This window comes from Bacillus rossius, chromosome 1 (assembly GCF_032445375.1).
Source record: "Bacillus rossius redtenbacheri isolate Brsri chromosome 1, Brsri_v3, whole genome shotgun sequence".
NCBI classification, from domain to species: Eukaryota; Metazoa; Arthropoda; class Insecta; order Phasmatodea; family Bacillidae; genus Bacillus; species Bacillus rossius.
Genome location: NC_086330.1, coordinates 199131635 through 199150666, shown reverse-complemented (window position 1 = coordinate 199150666; position 19032 = coordinate 199131635). Strand labels below are relative to the sequence as shown.

Here is a 19032-nt window from a genome sequence, read left to right as displayed (position 1 = left end):
GTATTTTTTTTTATAGATGTACGTAAGGAAACAACACCACTCGTAGAGACTCTTGGTGATGCCATGGACATTACAGACGATGAAAGTGAAAAAGGAAGGACACCGCGAACACGAAAGAGGAAATGTTATCTAAGCAAGAAAGAGTATCGGAGAAAGAAAAGAAACTCTGGTAAGGCTTACAGAACTTTAAAAGGTAAAAAAGTAAGTGAGAAAATTTTCAGTAATGTAAATTGCCACTGTAGAATGAAGTGTTTTGACAAGGTAGATGAAGAAGATCGTAAGAAAACATTTGAAAACTTCTGGAATATTGGTGTATTTAGTTGCCAAAATGCTTTTCTGTGTGGGTTAATCAAACAAGAAAAGCCAAAGGTAAGACGTCCTAGAGATAATTCAAGACAGGCAAAGATAGCGATTAACCAGTATTATATTCCAATTGGTGGAAACAGTGTCAAGGTTTGTAAAAAGTATTTTCTTGACACCTTCCAAATATCTGATGGCAGAATGACCAGAGCTATGAAAAAAGTGCAGACTGGAGAACAACCTGGAGCAGACAAACGGGGAAGTGGTACTCCTGCTAATAAAATTCCTGAAGATAAAATAAATAAAATACGAGAACACATATCAAGTTTTCCAATGTATCAATCCCATTACACTAGAGCCCATAACCCAAACAGAAAATATTTGTCTTCAAATTTGAATATTCGCTTGATGTACAACCTGTATCAAGAAGATTGCAAAAACAAAGCAATTATACCAGTAAAAGAAGCCATTTACCGTAGAACCTTCAATAGCGATTTCAATTTGCATTTCCATGTACCCAATAAAGATACATGTGTAAAATGTGACCAGTACAAAATCCTCAAAACTGCTCCTGATGTAGATAAAAACGAGAAAAGGAAGTTAGAAGTAGAACATGAACTTCATTTGCGGAAGGCAGAGGCAGCACGGCAGTCTATGAAGCGTGAAAAAGAAAAAAGTGACCGTGATTCTCTTTACTATGTGTTTACTTTTGACTTGGAGAAAGCCCTTCCTTTTCCAACATTGACATGTTCAGTTGCCTATTACAAAAGGAATATGTATGTTTACAATCTTGGCTGTCACGAGCTATCTAGTGGTTTGGGTTTCATGTATGTATGGGATGAAACAACAGCTTCACGAGGTGCACAGGAAATTGGCTCCTGTGTTACAAAACACATTGATGCAAGGGCTGCAAAATGTACCCATGTGGTTATGTACAGTGATGCATGCACTGGTCAGAACCGAAATATAAAACTTGCATTAATGTGCATGAAAGCCGTCCAGAGTGACAATAATGTCAATATCATCGACCATAAATTTATGGTGAGTGGCCATTCATTCTTGCCAAACGATTCAGATTTTGGTTCTGTAGAGGTTTATGCTAAGACTCGTACAATGTTTAGTCGAGAAGACTGGTACACAGCAATTGCAAAAGCAAGAAGAAATAAACCTTTTCATGTTACAGTCATGACCAGTGAAGATTTTATGTCAACAAAAAATCTTGAGCAAGCTGTTACAAACAGGAAAATCAATGAAAGGAAGCAGCCTCTGTCTTGGCTGAAAATGCAATGGATTCGTTCCACACGACACGAGCCATTTACTCTGTTTTACAAAGAAACCCTAAATGAAGATTACCCTTTTGAATCCATAAACTTAAAACCAGCAAAAGTTGGAAGGCCTATTTCAATTGGAAACATTCAATTGGATAAGTTGTACAAAGGTCCTCGACCTGTGACCGCAGAGAAGAAGAAAGACATGGTGGATCTTCTTCCATACATTCCACCAATTTATCACGACTACTTCAAGAACTTGAAAACATGTGGTATTTCCCAAGATAGTGGTCCAATGGAAATCATTGAGGAATTATAGTATGGAAAACTAAGAGTGTAAACATCATAGTGGGACATTTTAATATTTTTATCATCGCTATGTTCTTGAATATAGTCATAGTTAATATTGATTTAAAAATAGTTTAAACAGAAGGTTTTTATGTCTTTTTGTAATAATATTCTTGTCTTTGCAATTCTCTTAGGTGTATTATAAAATCTTAAGACTAATGGTGCAAGACAATCTGGTAAACAAAGATTGTAAGACGAAGTTAGTTTTACGTTAGTGTAATAATAGTGGCTATAGAACTTAGGTAATGCATATGATAATTATATTTAAAAAAATTATAATTCCTACTAAATAACTTCTTATTATATCATCAATAATACACTAATTATTATGGTGTTTTAGTAATAGATAGGTCATGCACATTGATAACCTTTAAAAGTATTCCTGTAATCATTAAAAACCAAAGTGGTGTAAGTCACTTCCATGCATTATTTAACAGATATTAAAATCGTCATTGTAGTTAAAAATGGCTGAAAAGTTACATCCATATATTATAGACATAAATATATAATATTTAAGTGGTACATTAGGTCTTAGAATTTACATTAACCAATCTTATAAAACCTTATGTATCTCAAAACAGGTAAAATGTGACTTACACCACTTTGGCTTTAACCGGCTCATAATATAATAGTATTAAAACATCTGTAATGTATGAATCTGTTACGAAACTGGTGTAGCAACATGTAATTGTAAAGAACAGTTATTTGAAAGTAAACATTTACTTATAATTATAATGTGTCCTGGCAATGGTGACAATACACTTTCACAAAGACATACAAGTACACTTGGCCAACACTGTGAAGCATAACACTTGATTCTTACACATAAATATACAGTGGACAACTGATCATGGTATTTGCCATAGACAAATTCATGTACTAAAATTACACTTTTGGTTTGTTGGTGGTCAAACAAATGTAATTATGTTATCAATACGTTTATTCTTTTAATTAAAAATATATATTTGAGTGTTCTACGGGCACTTAGTATTCCTCAAGTCAAAACATTACATTCTCATCATTGTTATTGTTATCATCAATAAAACTAGCTATTTATACTCAGTTACATATCAAAAGATAAAAGGGACCTCGGGACATGGAACTTTAAGTAGCTAACAACTAAATTTGACAAAGTTATTCAGTCACTTCAGTAATCATAGCAAGGAAATAAAATACATTATTAGTTATTACGATAGTACTAAAATTATAGTTACTAATTCATTTAACAAACATTTTAAGTAGGATTTCGTGTATGTGAGGTAACATGTGGCGATTGATTTGCTCAGTGAAAAAGTAATCAATTAAAAATAGTTTTATGTCATAGTACAAGCAAATATTAATTAATGTATCACTATTCAGTATATCAAAGAAACAGAAAGATACGACGGTTCGGGTGAAACTTGGGAGGGATGAACCAACCTCTTTCAGCAGTCAATCTAGCTATGACTGCATCGATGACCTCTCAGAATTCTGGCCTTACTCCTGCGTTACTGGATCTGCGACGGCCGACGTCGTTGACATCCTTCTCCTGGTATACATCTCTGGTACTGCTGGTAGTTCCTTCCCGTGGTGGACCGGTAAAGATTCTTCTTAGTTCAGGGAATAATTTGGTTTTCTCGTATTATGCTAATCAATGCTGCCTGGTGAAATAGTAATTCTTGATGTCTTGATTAAATAGGTTTCTACCTCTTCAAATAACTGTGTAGTGCCGTATACTTCTTGGAATAGATTACTATTATTTTAATATATCAATAAATTTCCCACTTTTGATTGCTTCCACTATTTTATTAAAAATATTCTTGATGTATAATTGTCTTTTTGGCCGGAGCTATTTGCGTCGTGTACCTACTTCTCGTATGGCCGTAGATCAAAAACTAAACTTGGAAGATTTCAAACTTTGTCAATCGTTGATTTCAACTATCTCAAAGATATATCATTAAAATCTTTAGTAGAGTAAATGTGCGATACGATTCATAGCCTAACTGCCAATCACAATCAAATTCTCAAGCGTTCAAGTATAGGGGCCCATTTCAATTCATAACTAATGGCATAATATTAAGAATTATTTACACACTCATATAAGCATGTATGAGCATAAACTATTTATTTCATCGTATGTTCTTAAGGTTCTCATATGTTCTTCGGAAAAAAACTTACTTAACGTAGACCTGTGTATTACGTTAACTACTTGAAGGTGGGTCAGAAACAAGCCATGCACTCATGTCTCGTTGAAGACACACTCCACAATGGTGAACAAGGCAGGTCTTCCACAAATTTGTTATTCTTTCAAATGTGATAAACAACTGCCTACAATAATTCTAAGCGTTATAACAATATCAAAAACAAAATGATTTTTCCAAATGAATGAGAAGTACATCACAAATTTAGGTACGTTATTTAGCCACATTTTTCAAAACTTCGAATCATAATTACTGTCAACGAACTTGACAACGAACCATTACTGCAATGTAAGGGGAAAATCAAATTTATTTACAATTACCATACATACGTTTTAAGCACAACTTGTCAGTGACGTCATTATAATATTTCCTCTTTTGTTTGCTGACTCTTTTTCATGACCTCAGTTTTCTTCTCTTCTGAAACTGCTACACTGTCTGGCTCTCGTATTTTCAAACTTCTGGTGTGACGCGGATCTACCAACTCTGGAAGCATGCACTCGTAAAAAAATCTTGTTAAATATGGCTCCATTTCTTTCTTCCAAAAGTGGTCATCCTTTTCTACTCTCATGACTTTAATTTTCTTCCTCTCAGAAGTCCACACAGCAAAAAGACAGTACTTTCTTTCTGAAATGTGCAGCTGACCTTCCACTTGATAGAAGTAGGCATGTGTTTTAGTCATACCAGTTTCCTCAGTTTTCTGCTTGTTACATGTTAGATATTTAATTTTGCCATAAAAAACTGCTGCGTCGGCATCCATTCCGAAAGCAGTAAGTGGACACTTTATTTCCACCAGTCCATCATCTCCTATCAAACCATCAGGACTCGCACCTAAGAATGGCAACTGAGAGTCTATGAATAAGCCACATTTTGTTATGATAATGTTTTCTTGATGTTCAAGCTGCTGTATTGCTATCAGTTCTGAATTTCTACCATGAGAATGTGATGGAACATTTAGGATGCTGCTGGAATAAATCAGGCTTTTGACCAAATTTTGACAGCTGGTTGTGGGACGCCGACGACATATTCTGCCAAAGTTGGAAGCTGTAAGCATTTTTCTTCTTAGTTCAAGCCACTGGCCACTTCCTGCTTGAAGAAGTGTCGCTCTTTCAATTTCCTTGCACTCATCTTCTGTTTTTTGATAGGACTGCAGGATTCGTTCTCGTTCTTCAGCGAATTCTTTAGAAGAAAAATCGGGTTTTTCACAATTGGGACCGTAGTCTTTGCTACTACTGTTGATACCAATGCCTTTCTTTAAAATGATGTCATTTGCTTTCCTACATTTTTTTCTCTTATTTTCTTCTCGGTTTCGGTTGGCCAACCTTTTCAATTCCAGACGTTTCACAAACTTGTTTGGACTATGATTATTGCACATAGTTTTTATGTAGATGCGAGTGATGTTTCTTTGTGTTGTGTGCGACAACAGCTGCGGCACATCGTCCTTGGTACGATCTTCTCAGGCAGTAATTAATGCGCTTTCCTCCAACAAACTTGGCTACAATCGCATTGAATTGCTCAACTATGTTACTGTCGACATCATAGATTAAACTTCTGGAATGATTTCCCAGATAGTTTACTGCCTTCATGATATGATCATACATCCCACAATTTTTCAATTCTGGTACCATGTTTTTTTCGCCATCTTTAGTCCCAGAGAAAAAGTAAGTGGCACAGTTTGCGTGATCACCAAATACATTATTTGGCCCATTTAAAATATCATTCTTGAGAGCTGCAATTTTGTCAAGGTCCGCCTGTTTTTCCTTTTTCCTATATTTAATAGCTTCGGTGATGGCCCCTCACAGTTTCAATATCTTACTTCGTACATTTTTTCTGAGTGTTGGTTTAGCCATTTTTGCCTGCTCGCACAGTACTTTCAATTTATTGCTGTAATTCCTCAGGAGGTGATTACGGCATTAAATTTGTTCTACTGTGATCTTTGCATAGGGTCTAGCTTCCAGAATTTTTTTGTAGCAACTGCTGTCTCCATCGGCTATCAGCTTACCAAATATAACACCATATACAGTTTCACTTTTGTTTAAATCCATCTACGATATTACTTGCTTCCATACTTGCTGAGCTGCCAGTCCAGGTTTTGTAGCAGGTGTGGGCAGGAATCTCTCCATCAAGACTTCTACACAGACAAAGCAAAACTTGTTTCTAACTCCCATAAACAGAACCTTTTTTGTAGAATACCCCACTATTGCTGCAACACCAGAAAGAGCATTGTATTGACATCTATAGGAACGTTTTGACCAGCAACCATCTGCTGCAACAGTTAAAATATGAGTACCATCTGCACTCACATCTCCTCTCTCTACTGCTAAAGCTGCTTCTTCTCGTATTGCCTTCTCCATTTCTTGTAGAGCAGCTTTCTCCCACGCATTACATATTTTGTTGTGAACCTTGGTATAAGTTTTCGATGACATTACAGGAATACCTATAGATGAGCAAAACTCTTCTATATGCGAATGACCTCCGCCTATACTCATCATCCCAGCAACGGCTCTTGAATTTACATCTAAATGTGTCTTGGCTTTAACTGGATCCTCTGTACGTAAAGTGAATTTCTGATTACACATTTTACAATACATTACAAAAGTAGGGGACAAACCATTGGGGATTTCTTTATGAACATTCATATTGCGCAAAGAACATCCACAGTCTGGATTGTGATTTGAGATTTCAGTGATTCTTTTCAGGAAGTATTCTATTTCTACCATTCTAACTCCATGAAGAGTAATTGTTACTGTATCTGTTCCTGATCTACAAGAGCATTCATTTTCTATTACAAGAGGCTCGTCATCACATTTGTAAAAAACGTCTTTTGCATTGTCTTTTTCAGGCATCTCAATAAGAATATGTTTTTCATTATTTTCCCCAAAGTCATTATTAATTTCGAGAAATTCGACCTCAGGTATCTCGTTCTGTAGATTGTAACACGATTCTAGCATCTGAAAGTAAAATAAAGTCCTGAATAAGATAACATCATTAAAATTATGTCTATTCTGCATTTAGTATTACATAAAGAATGGGAGAAACCTTTATCAATGAATACTAATATTTGTGAGGACTGTAAAATTCCGAATATACCATCAGAATGGACGGAAATTTATTACACCATTACGAAGGACAAAACTTGGAGATTGATCTTCACAAAGAAAAATATTTACCATGCAAGCTACACATCATATTTCACTGTTCGAAGGACACATTGTGCTTCTATTTATTTAAGTATCTACTATAAAGTTTTTATTGTATTATCGTATAATTCTATCAGTAAAATACATATGATCTGAATATAGAACTCAACATGTTTGTCTCTTCTAACACAAATTACTCCAGAAAATCTCCAGAAATCTATCTCAGACAGAAAAAAAATCTGACCATACCTTTGAAAGCAAATACCATGACATATAATAATACTGTTATGAAAATATTGCATGAAGTTAAGTTCTTGGCCATTACCGAACCGACCCAAAATTATGAGGCACCTCAGTGTTCCACATTGTTTATAGCCAAAGTTAGTTTAGGGACTTCTTTTTTCTCAAATAATAGAAAGAGAATAATTTTACTTATATTACAATTCTGAGTGTTCTTACTGCTGATAAGACCTAAATTAGCATCTTCAGAAATATTAGGGACAAATAGCCTATGTATCGTTTACTTAGGAGCCAGATCCTTTTACCTATTTGAATGGTGGTTTTCAAAAAAAAATGTATGGCACGATATGTGGTTCAATTTTCACAAAGAACTTCACAAAACAAATTTAAAATTCACCTGCTATGGCTTGTATTCATTTGAGGAGGTGGAGCTGGAATTATCTGTATATGCTATTATTCTCTTTATAAACATAGGTATATATTATTAAATACTTAGAAACTCCCTACAGCCAATGGTTAACACCTTATACTACTTTCATTCATATTAAGCCTTACACTGAACCTAGAAAACTGAACTGAACACCGAAACTAGAAATCTTTTATGTTTTATAAAATGGCATTTCAAGTATGCCTAATTTGTATCTTATTTTGAGCAATTATTTAATATTAAAGACATGGGACATCATGGGTTCATTGACCTTAGACGAGGAACCATTGTGAAAATAACAAGAGCTGAGTGTTGTATTTTGAAATATAGTTTGTAACCATGTTGATAACACAATTTGTAATACAAAAAACAACGTCCAAGGTTACTAAATGTTACATTTGACGCAAACAATAAATTAGCGCAAACACTGAATGTGCCTTATTCCTAGGTTTTTAATATGATAGGTATAAAAGGTTTTCATTTTTGCACATACATAAGTTTGCACAAACCATTTCAACTGTTTGTGGAGGTAAAATTACAGTATGGTATAAAACAGTCTCAAACTCTCCAGTAGGTCATTCCAAGATGACTAGGCCGTACAAATGAAGGAATTATTTGTCAATTTTCGTAGATAATTGAAGACTTAACATTTTAGTTAGGGGCTAAGTACCAAAAAGGAACTTTCGAGATAACAGAAGAAAAAAAACCGTATGCTACATCTTTATAAGCTTTTTGGAAAGTAGTAAATAGTAGTAAAAAAGGAGTAAACACTTACATTAAACTTGTGTAAAGAAAAGTAAGATTCCGAAAAAAATATGTTGAATGCTAAATTAATTGAATGTTAAGGCGATTTAAACAAATGATGTTTCAATTTCCACCGAAAATAGTAACCGTGTGGACATTAAAGACATTCTCTTTAACGAAGTAATACATGATATAACAAAATATGTATACCAACAAAACTAAAATATAATTTAATTGAAGAATTTGCTATGTCCACTTTAACTGTTTTAGGCCTATTATAATAGAGCATCATCAGGGCATAGAGCATTTTACATTTGTAATATATTTAACCAAATAATGCTTAACCTATAACATAGCCGTTATGCCAATAAAAAAAAGTTAACTGAAGAATTAATTTATGCCACATATTAATATTCTTTTACGTTGTATGCAGTGTGTTCATACCAAACATCAGTACATTTAGAGTTAATTAGACATACCTCTTTCCTTGTGTTTTCAGAGGTTTCTGCAAACTGCGTTACATGAAAATCTATTTTGTTTGGCAACACAATCGTTTCTTCAGCACAGCGTTCTACGTTCACAAATTAACTTCCACCGTCTTCCACAAAAGAAGAAATGGAAAAAATAAGTCATGTGGTGGCACAGGCTGTAGAACAGTGTATGTTACGACCTGTGACGACCTAAACATAAAAAAAAAGTAAATTATTTTTGAAATACTTACGTAGTAGGAAGTAGCTAGTAAAATGAGGTGATTTTTTAATCTGCAGCCTCTATAAGCCCAAAGCTATTTTTGGGGGGAAGGGGTGTTAAAGGAAATAAGAAAAATGGGGAAAAATTAGAAAAGATTTGATGGCAATGGAGATTTGAAAGGAAATAAGCAAATTTTGAGCGAAAAGCCACATTTCAACGTGAATACCAAACTTTGAATGTTCTGTCATCATCCTAAGTCCAAAACCTGCTAACGTCTGCAACTCGCGATATCTGTCTTTCAAGAAATGTTTCAAAGAGTTCTTTATCCTCTTTTTTTTCTTCAATTTTTTTCCACGTCAGATTCATGAAAAAAACTAGTAAAAAACTAGTAATCTGAGTTATTTCAAGTAGTATACTGGGCAATAAGTGTTACACATATTTCTGAATTCCAGACTGCCTCAGCGTTAAAATAGAATAACATTAAAATACTTCATTTCAGTGAAAGATATATATGGTCACAGTCGACTAAAACTAGTATTGCCAGATAAATGTATACTATATCTGACCAGTATTAATCGCAAATTTATAAAGTCTAATAATTAATAGCCTTAAAATTGCATTATGGCTATAGGTAGGTAATATTTACAGTATATTACTAACATAAAATATACGCATTTGTTCCCAAAATGCAATGTAAAGCTTCTCAAACAAAATATATAAATATGATTTCTTTTCGGTTGAGCTTTGAGAGGCATCAAGATACAAACATTAAATATGAAGATTACTGTGAGACCAAATTTTGTGAAATTTATACGGCTTTATTTTTATGAAATGCTTCAACTTATATATCATCCTGACGCCTGTGAAACATATGAATTACATATTGCCAGATTAATATTGGCCACAATGTAGTCTTCCGATTCAATTCAAATTTATATATATATATATATATATATATAATCTTCACTTCAAGAAATAACACGTCTTTCCTGTAAATTTAGTACCAACCTCTATATATATTTCTCTCGAGTCGTCGCCGACCTATTCATCTGGCAGCGGTAGTGTCATGGCACGGAGATCCGTGCCCGAGGCCGGAATCACTCGACCGGGAATAGAACCCGTGTCCTCCCGAATGCGCGTCCATGTTACCATTTCGCTTCCCCACTCGGTTTTTAGGAGCCCTCTCCCCGGTTCCCACGTCATTGAGTAGGCCTACAAAGAAATGTAGTAGCATTTTTGCTTGAGTACTGACGGTTCACTATGGTTGGGATCGGTGCTGTCAACCAGTTCGCAGCTAGTATCAGGAACTTGAGGTACCTCGGAGTTGTTTTCCGTTGGCAACATTAAATTTTTCGCATTATATAAAAATGGCTCAGTAGCATTCAAACCTAGTTTTCACATGTTGTTAATCAGCCTTCAAGTAATATCCTTACGTAAAATATAACACTACTGACAGCCATTGAAATCTAACAAATAATTTTCTTATATATTCTCAATTGTTAAGTTTTCCTAATTTATAAGAATTAACCAATTACAAATATACAATACTTACTGTGCTCGGGACTCCAAAAACTGAGTTCCTTTCCTTTTCTTGCGACGCGCAAAAAGGTGCAGTCTTTTCTTATTCCCTTTTCTGTAGTCTGCATCCATAACAAAATTTCTTCAGTTTTGCGTATTCTCCTGACGAAGATTCTTGAATAGTAACGCAATCCACAGAAGCGCGGGAAGAAGGCTGTGCAGTCGAGGAGACAGCTAGACCCGGTGGTCTGAGCGTGGTCGCTGCCTCCCCTACCACTCCAGCTCCCCACTCCTCGACCGCTAGCTCACCCCCACGCGCCCCCAAGGCCATTCTTTCTTCCCACTATCTCTCGCTGCCACGGCTTGCCACCGCGCGCGACTCTTTCCAAGGCTTCAATTCATATAGAAGAAACGTTTTTCCTCAAAAGTTTCAGTGACGACTATAGGTTTTATACACATCAAAATGTTCGTAATCGTAATGCGCATGTTTGTATGGCATTATTTTCCTCTCAACATTTCACAACAAAAACTTTTTTTCGTTTAATTAAACACTGAATAACTCGGTTGAAAAAAATTAAAATGCAAAATCTCGTTCTAATAAACACAGATAATAGTATAAGTTTTTCAACTATATCTTTAGAATATTTTTCGAACCTCAGGTTTCGTGATAAAATGTTTTTTCCCGAAGGCCTGAAAAATCAATGGCTGACTAGATCCAAAGGACCCTTAAATGGTCGTCGTGACGTCACAAATCCAAGATGGCGATTCGGCTTTGGCTCTAAACCCAGAACCCAATTCTCGGAGCCCCTTTTCTATACTACTTAATGCTATTTCTGATAGTGGAATTAATTTTATTGTTTACTAGCTGCCCGACTCAGATTCACACGGCTATCCTAATGGAAAAAAATTAAGCCACATCTCCCATTTACAGTAATGGCAAATAAAAAAAATTCAGTGAAAATTTATTACAATGCTGTATAATGTACCGGAGAGAAAATAAATAGCACCGATGGTTTCCCGACTCGTGCACGCAACGTACAACTGATGTACCCGTACTTCGCTACGACAGTCTACAGGCAGATCACTCTTGCGCCGCTCATTATACATGCCCCTCCTTGTGGGTACGCCACTGCCGCGCGATGCCCGTTGCCATGAAGACGCAGAAGGCATGAACAATGCAAAATCCTGTTCTCATGCAGACAAATTATCCACTGTTGCCTGGTTTTAACCACCCATGGGATCTAATTTTCGGAAAATGTCATCCTGCGTAACATAAGGAACATTACTGTGAAGTTTCAAGTCTGTAAAATATATATACTTGAAAAAAATGGCAATTTATGATATTTAAAGTACCCGCAAAATTTAAACGGTGATGAGGACTGCACTAACAATGAAATAGTCGTTAACTTCTAGCGACTGCGGCATCGTCAACACACACTTCGTACGTGTACTGCATGTTGTATATAACCCCCTCCAAAGCATTTTATTCGAAATTGGACTTTTAGTAATGATCCCTAATGTTATTGATAATATGATATAGCCTATAGCCTTCCTCGTTAAATGTACTATCTAACACTGAAATAATTTTTCAAATCGGACCAGTGGTTCCTGAGATAAGCGCGTTCAAACAAACTCTTCAGCTTTATAATGTTAGTATAGATATACATTAGTTCGGAGTGACAATTTGGATTTACAACTAATATTAAATATATTGTGAATGATGGACATTTAGAAAAATCTTTTAGAAAAATCTTTCACAGTTAATTTTCTGTTGATGTTAAGTGATTGTCAGCGTTTGAACTGGGACATTCTGTATAAGCAGGGCACCTAGTTCACTTGCAGTCTTTCCAATGCGATGCGAGCGGCAGATATACTTTTGGCGATGTCACTACAATGTTGTTCAACATAGCTGTCTTCAAATTGTCTGACCATCTACATTATGAATACGTATTGTCATGATAAAACCACGCAGAGATTGTCACTATCGGTCATTTGAGCAATAAATAAATCGACATAGTAATAAGCACGCGTAACTTTTTTTTAAGTGTCATTCGTAGCTAGAACAGATAGCAGAATGTTCAGTAGTTTTCCAATGAAGGATTTGTTTCTGAAGCTCTCTTCGTCAGTTAATTTTATTAGGTACGTGTTAAAATTACTTCTCTTGTATATGTGGCAGTGGCGTCTCGTCAGGGCAAGCAAGGCAAGCAGTGCTTGCCCAGGCAGTTTCCAGACATTGTATTTTTTAAATAAATATTTTATTCAGAATAGTATTTTACTTTGGCTCGTGCAGTTAGGTGTATTTATTTTTTACACTATCTTCTTGGGACCCAATACTGTACGCTGTGCGCTATAAGAAAATGACTCGTTGACACACAAAACATGCTGTTTGAGAAGCGTTGCTAGGTTTAAAAGCGCTGGTAGGACCGCTTTCAGCAGGAAGGCTGCCGCAGTAGTTTCCTTTCGGAAGGGGGGTGGCATGATACAAAGGTTCGAGGAGGGGATTGGCTGTAAAAATACGTGTTAGAAGCTACGAAGGTAACGCTTTCTTGCCGAACTGAAGCGAACATGGCCGAAGCAGACGGTGGAATTCTTCCGCCGACTGCTTCGGCTATGTCTGCTACAGTTCGGCACGGCAGGTGGCGAGGTGGCGTGTCAGGAATGGAATGATTGACGTGCCAGTTTCTTGGTACACGTACCAGTTAACAGAGTTTCTGATCACGTATGAAGATAATTTCTTTTGTGTTGGTACGAAAAATACCAAAATTTAATTTGTACTATTCTAGTACATTTTTATGAGGTTCTTCTCTTTATTTTAAGTACTTTGCCATGTGTTATCTGTTTATATATTTTGTACCAGATATCGATGATACTACACTCCCACTTGGTGTATAAATAATGTAGAGTAGGTATTTTACTATCAGAATAATGTAAGTTAAACATTATTACTTTTCAAAAATAATTTATAATTAAAAAAATGTCAATTTTTCTACCTGTGGAATAGTCAATGTTCAGTTAAGAAAATTACTTAAATAGCACCCTTTAGTACCTTGAAATCCATATTTTCCCGGGGGAGGACCCCCGGAACCCCCTCCCCCCCCCCCCCCCCCATGTTTTGGGGTGAACGGAGTTGTTGCTTCCCCTCAGGTAAACCTCACGCCTCGCTACTGATATGTGGGTTTAAACATACTATTTCATACACACTGAAGTGAAGTAATCTTAATATATTAGTATTTCCGCTGGTAATAAGCGAGAACCACTTGGAACAGCTCGTCGACGTAACTGCCGGTCCCTCTCCTCGCCGCCCGAAGTCACCGATGCAGACGTGGAGCGCTGCGCCGCTGGCAGAACTGTTCGCGGCCCGTGGGCGTTGCCGCGGCCATGTAGGGGCTGTTCCTGTGGGCCGCATGCACTCACAGTCCCAGCCACGCTGCGCGGATGTCTCCACACTCTTAGTGTTGTGGACTGGTGAGAAACAACACATTCCCGGCAGCAGAGATGTAGGTGTAGTTGTATTTGAGCTTCCCTTGTATTGCCGTCCGCAAGCCCGTGCATGTGATTCATGTCGGCTTTTACTGTTCTCTAATATGGCAATGTATCCATCGAGTTGCGAACATACGTTGTATGATGACTTGTGCTGGTGCCGTTGCGTTGTGTCGCCCCGTTCGTATGTGCTACCACGAATGTTGAAACAATCTGTACATGTCGGGTTGAACGGTCAGAGGCTAGTTTTGACCCCATACATCGTCATGGAGATATAGCGTTGAGGTGACTGGGGCAGACTAGGCGGAGGTTCGTCGTGGCCTTCCCTAGCATCTAGGTTAAGGGACTACACAAGCACCCAGGCGTGGATACGGGTTGAAATCGGTATCTGTGGCTCGCCAACCAGTAGCCGTGGCCATCACTGTCCGTGCTCGTACATTGAAATTTTCCAACGCAGTAAACATGCACTCGCTATAAATATTGTGTTCCGAAGAGAGAATGTTCCGAAGCAACATTTCGCCATTTTAAAGATGAATGTTTGGAAAGGGGATACTATTTCAAAAGAGCTAGTAAAAGTACATTACCGATTAATTAATTGCTTGCGAAGAAAGTGTCTGTCATCATCAAAGGTAACGGAGATGCCACAAAATACTGAAGTATTTGCTTGATTGATATCCTCCCCCCCCCCCCCCAAGTGTACACACGAAAACTTATGTTAAATATGAACATGTAATAAACATGTAAATTATTTTCAGTTTGTGAGAGTAAAATTTAAAACCAATTTATTTTGTTTAGCCCTTTTTTTTATGTTTTACGAGAAGCTTAGAATTAGGACGTATTCGAATGAAAATATAAATGGGATGTATTTTCGCAGCCATAATTTTGTACTTTATTTGCTCCACTGTTAATTATGTACAATAAAGGTACATACCTAATATAATTTGTAAGAGTTCAAATAGGATATTGTTTAGCTGCGCTAGTAGTAGCGTGATTTGCATCGTAATTTGAAATTTAATACTGTGACACGTTTCCAGCGATCAGCTTTGTATTTTAAATGTTTTTACTATCCTGTGTAATTATTTGTTATCTTACAACTGCAAAAAAAAAATCGACTACAAAATAATTAGTAAGGCGTGAAAAAAATAATTTAAAAAAAACACCCACATAGCAAAGTCTAGTAGTTAAGATTTACACGCCATTGTTTCTGTGTGCGGAACGTGATTAGACACAAATTATAAACTTAAATTTTTGAAGTTATACTTCTAATGCGACTTCCAAAAAGGTTGCGTTAAACGTTTAACGCTCCTGGGGAGGAGGAATAGAAAGAGAGAGCGAGAGTGAATGCTATTGTAAGGAACTAAGTAGAGATTAAGAAAAAAAAATAAAGATCCTGACAGTTTGTAGTGTCGCCATATTTGTCTCAATTTTCAATACCCTTTTTGTATATTACATTTTAAATTGCAGAAAAAAATCATGTTTCATAGACACATAAATAGTGAGTGTGTGTCATTTCTCTATGTCCACGAGGTCTCGCCGCGTCAATTTTCTCTTTGGGGCGAACCCGTCCGCTTCATTAAATAAACATATATATATATATAAGTATATATATATATATATATATATATATATATATATATATATATATATATCTTCCTTCAAACTGTGTGTTGGCATTTTATTTCTGTGGATCTATTGAGGATTTATTGCTCACTTAGTCAGGAGTCTAGGTATGTGTAGGCATCCTCAGAATTAATTTTTTGTCTCGTGGAGTTGTGGTCTGAATTAATGTTTTGCTTTTTTTTGTATGTAACGTTGAGTCGCGGGTTCGTTGTTTGAATTTTATGAAGGCGACTTAGAATTCGGCTGTAAATCTGGCGATTATGTAGTGTTGTGGCTTAGACAGGTTTGCCACACAAAAAATAATAAGTATTTTGTGAAAACTAAACTTTAATTGTCGTGGAAATTGTTACGTATAATTAATATTCTTTTGAGAGTGAAATCACTATTCCTGTTAAAGTAAAGTTTATTATATTCTGTTATTTTAATAGGTTCTTGTTGTAAATTATGTTATTATATTTATTGGTGCTTACCCTTGTTGAAGTTTATAAAGTAATTTCTTAAAAGGAAATAGTGTATTAAGGAAACATTTGATACATGGTTAGGTATAATTATAATACTTGTAAGGTTCTGCGGCATTATATTTTTGTCACAAAGTACATAGTAGGTATAGGATATATTGCCAGCCCAGTTTTTGGTCCTGGTTTATGTGTATAATATTTTTGTAATGTTACTGCACTGCGCTCTGATTACCATTTTTGTTACAGCATTGTTCATTAATCAAAACAAAGCAGATAAAAAGTTAATCATGCTAAATACTACCATTTTTAGTTACTTTGTGGCAGTGTTGGTAAATCATATTAAATACATAAATAATACCATTAACATACACTGCTGTAACGGTGGATCTTTTAGTTTCACAAGGACATGAGGAATGAACAGAAACAATGTGTGATTCCATCTGAATATAAGTACACCATATATATTTAAGGAAACATTATAACAGATATTAAAATGTGTTAAAATACAATTTCAATAACATAATTAAAAGAGCTCTCATATATATTAAAATACGGGCCGGCACTAAATTGGATTATAAAAAGTTTCATTAAAAATAAATTAACCAATAAAAAAATAAACCATCTCAGTGTCAGTTCTTAAAGTCTAGAACGAAAGTTTTATATAATTCTTATTTTTTCGAACTTAGTAATTTAAAGATTGTTCAAAAAAGGTTCATAAATACTGTAGCACCGGAGGTCGGTGGTTCGCTGCCCGGAGTTCAGTAGTCAGCATGGTGCCAGGGCGCCTGTTTGTTGAAGAGGAAGAGTGTGAGGATGCTAAGTCTGCATCCGGCTCTTAGACCCTGTCTGTGAACAGTCCGAATCAAACATAATCAGAATTAGTACACAGACAGTTAGCAAACTGGGCAGAAAATGCCCGCAAAAAGATAAGGGGAGGTCGGGGAATACAGCTGATAGTAACTCACCAGACAGGGAAGTTGCCGTCTAGCTTCTGAAGCGTAGCAAGTCCGGATCTGAAGATCGCGGATACGCGGGAGGCGCGGACGTTTCCATCATTTAAAAAAAATTAATTAAAAGAAATAACTAGTATGCTGTGTCCTATACAGACGGACTAAACTACTTAAAGAAATAATAGTGATAGCATCCCTTGTCTAATCGACTACATCGTCGGTTATGGCCAGACAGAAGTCCTCCAGAAGTCGCACCTCGCCGATAACATAAAACAGTCAGTCTGGAATCGCGACACGAAGTGTCCGCGGAAGGGCCGCGTTTCGTAATTAAAAGGTAATGCTCAAACAAAAGTTGGTGGGGAAGACTGGGGCATCCGGATCGAAAGGTTCCGAAGTTCTCCTAGTGGGAATCACAAAAAAAACTCTGACTTCGATATCTCGGAGTTGGTAGCACTGACCGATTTCAGCGCTACCTGTTGAGGGATGTCTGAAACAAATAGGGATCGACTCGCCCGAGAAGTTTGCTCCAGCCTGGGGCTATTAGCGCAGCCGGTGCTGCTCTCTGGCGGCCTACAGGGTAAAGAAAGAGGAAGGTTGGCAAGGTCGTCACCAGGTGTCGCGGGCGTTAGCTCCACTCGCTGGCGACAAGAGAAGAAGTTACTATTTCTGCCGCTAGATGATGTGTGTGGTCCATCTTTGCACATATTTTTTCTGTGGCAAATCGTCTTTGAAGTCGGCCACTGCCTGGCGAGGTTCACATCAGGGCAATGATCCTGGGCTAAATTCTGGGAACCATTAGGGGGACTGGCAGGTGAGGGTGGTCAAAAAACGCGACGAGGCCTGGAGCGAGCGTCCTAACGTGACTTTCTATGAGTGAACCTAAGACGTATGCGTGACGGGAATAGCTGTTCTAAGCTCGTCTCTGAGAAAGGGTAACAACTCGTCCAGAGCTGTTGTACGCAAATTTAGTCATGCAGGGAAATAATGTTACAGGCCGGGAACATGACTGCAAGCTTGAGAAATGTCATACGGGCTGCTAACGTCTTCATTAGACTTGCAAAAGATCCGATTGGTCCCTGAGAAAAGGTGCCTCGGTCCACTGCAGCAAAGTTTAACTACGTAGAGTACACCAGCCTAGCAAAGTGTAAATCACCCAATTGTAACCAAATTATATAGAAAATAAAATTTTCAAAAATAATCTAAAATTATAATAAAAATTAAAAAAAGTGCCGTAATACCTAATTTCCGGCACAGTAATTTAATTACTAATTCTTGGTAGAATTCATTTAATATTGTCACGTCTCACTTTCGATTAGGGGGGGGGGGAAGAATCGTAACTCTTAACACAAAAACACTCGCTTGGCATAACTCTACGAAAGGCATTAAACACAATTCCTCTTAACCTCATAAAATCCTTTAAAGTACCTTGGATCGAAGGTAATAGGTTCGTCATCCCGTACAGGATGTCTGGTGAGAGCTGAACTTAGGAGATTTTGCAAAATAACATAATACGAAATTATAATGATTTTATTCTTAAAGTCAAAGACTCAAAATCAGTCTTTACGAACATTTACAAAGCGGGATTAAAATTTACAACAATCTCTTCATTAGGTTCTTGACTACTGAACGACCATACAAGAGAGAAAGAGAGAGCTTCACTAAGCTCTTCCCT

At 36.7% G+C, this 19032-nt stretch overlaps 3 protein-coding genes across 9 annotated transcripts in view; 2 read left to right on the top strand and 1 right to left on the bottom strand.

The window, feature by feature from the left end:
• The window catches only part of LOC134527222 (uncharacterized), a 45020-nt gene extending 29123 nt beyond the window's left edge, over positions 1-15897 (top strand). The window contains exon 2 of the mRNA XM_063359710.1: positions 17-15897. Coding sequence (XP_063215780.1) covers positions 64-1887 — 1824 coding nt within the window. The 5' untranslated portion in view covers positions 17-63 and the 3' untranslated portion in view covers positions 1888-15897. The remainder of the gene's footprint in view (positions 1-16) is intronic.
• Positions 1-19032, top strand: part of LOC134527226 (ecotropic viral integration site 5 ortholog) — a 950124-nt gene that overhangs the window by 134971 nt on the left and 796121 nt on the right. The gene's annotated exons all lie outside the window — the stretch shown is intronic.
• On the bottom strand, positions 4324-11079 carry LOC134527223 (uncharacterized). Its single transcript, XM_063359711.1, has 3 exons — positions 10887-11079; positions 9124-9324; positions 4324-7044 (listed from the first exon to the last, which is right to left on the bottom strand). The coding sequence occupies exon 3, from the start codon at positions 5466-5468 to the stop codon at positions 4455-4457; it is 1014 nt and encodes a 337-aa protein (XP_063215781.1). The 5' UTR covers positions 5469-7044; positions 9124-9324; positions 10887-11079; the 3' UTR covers positions 4324-4454.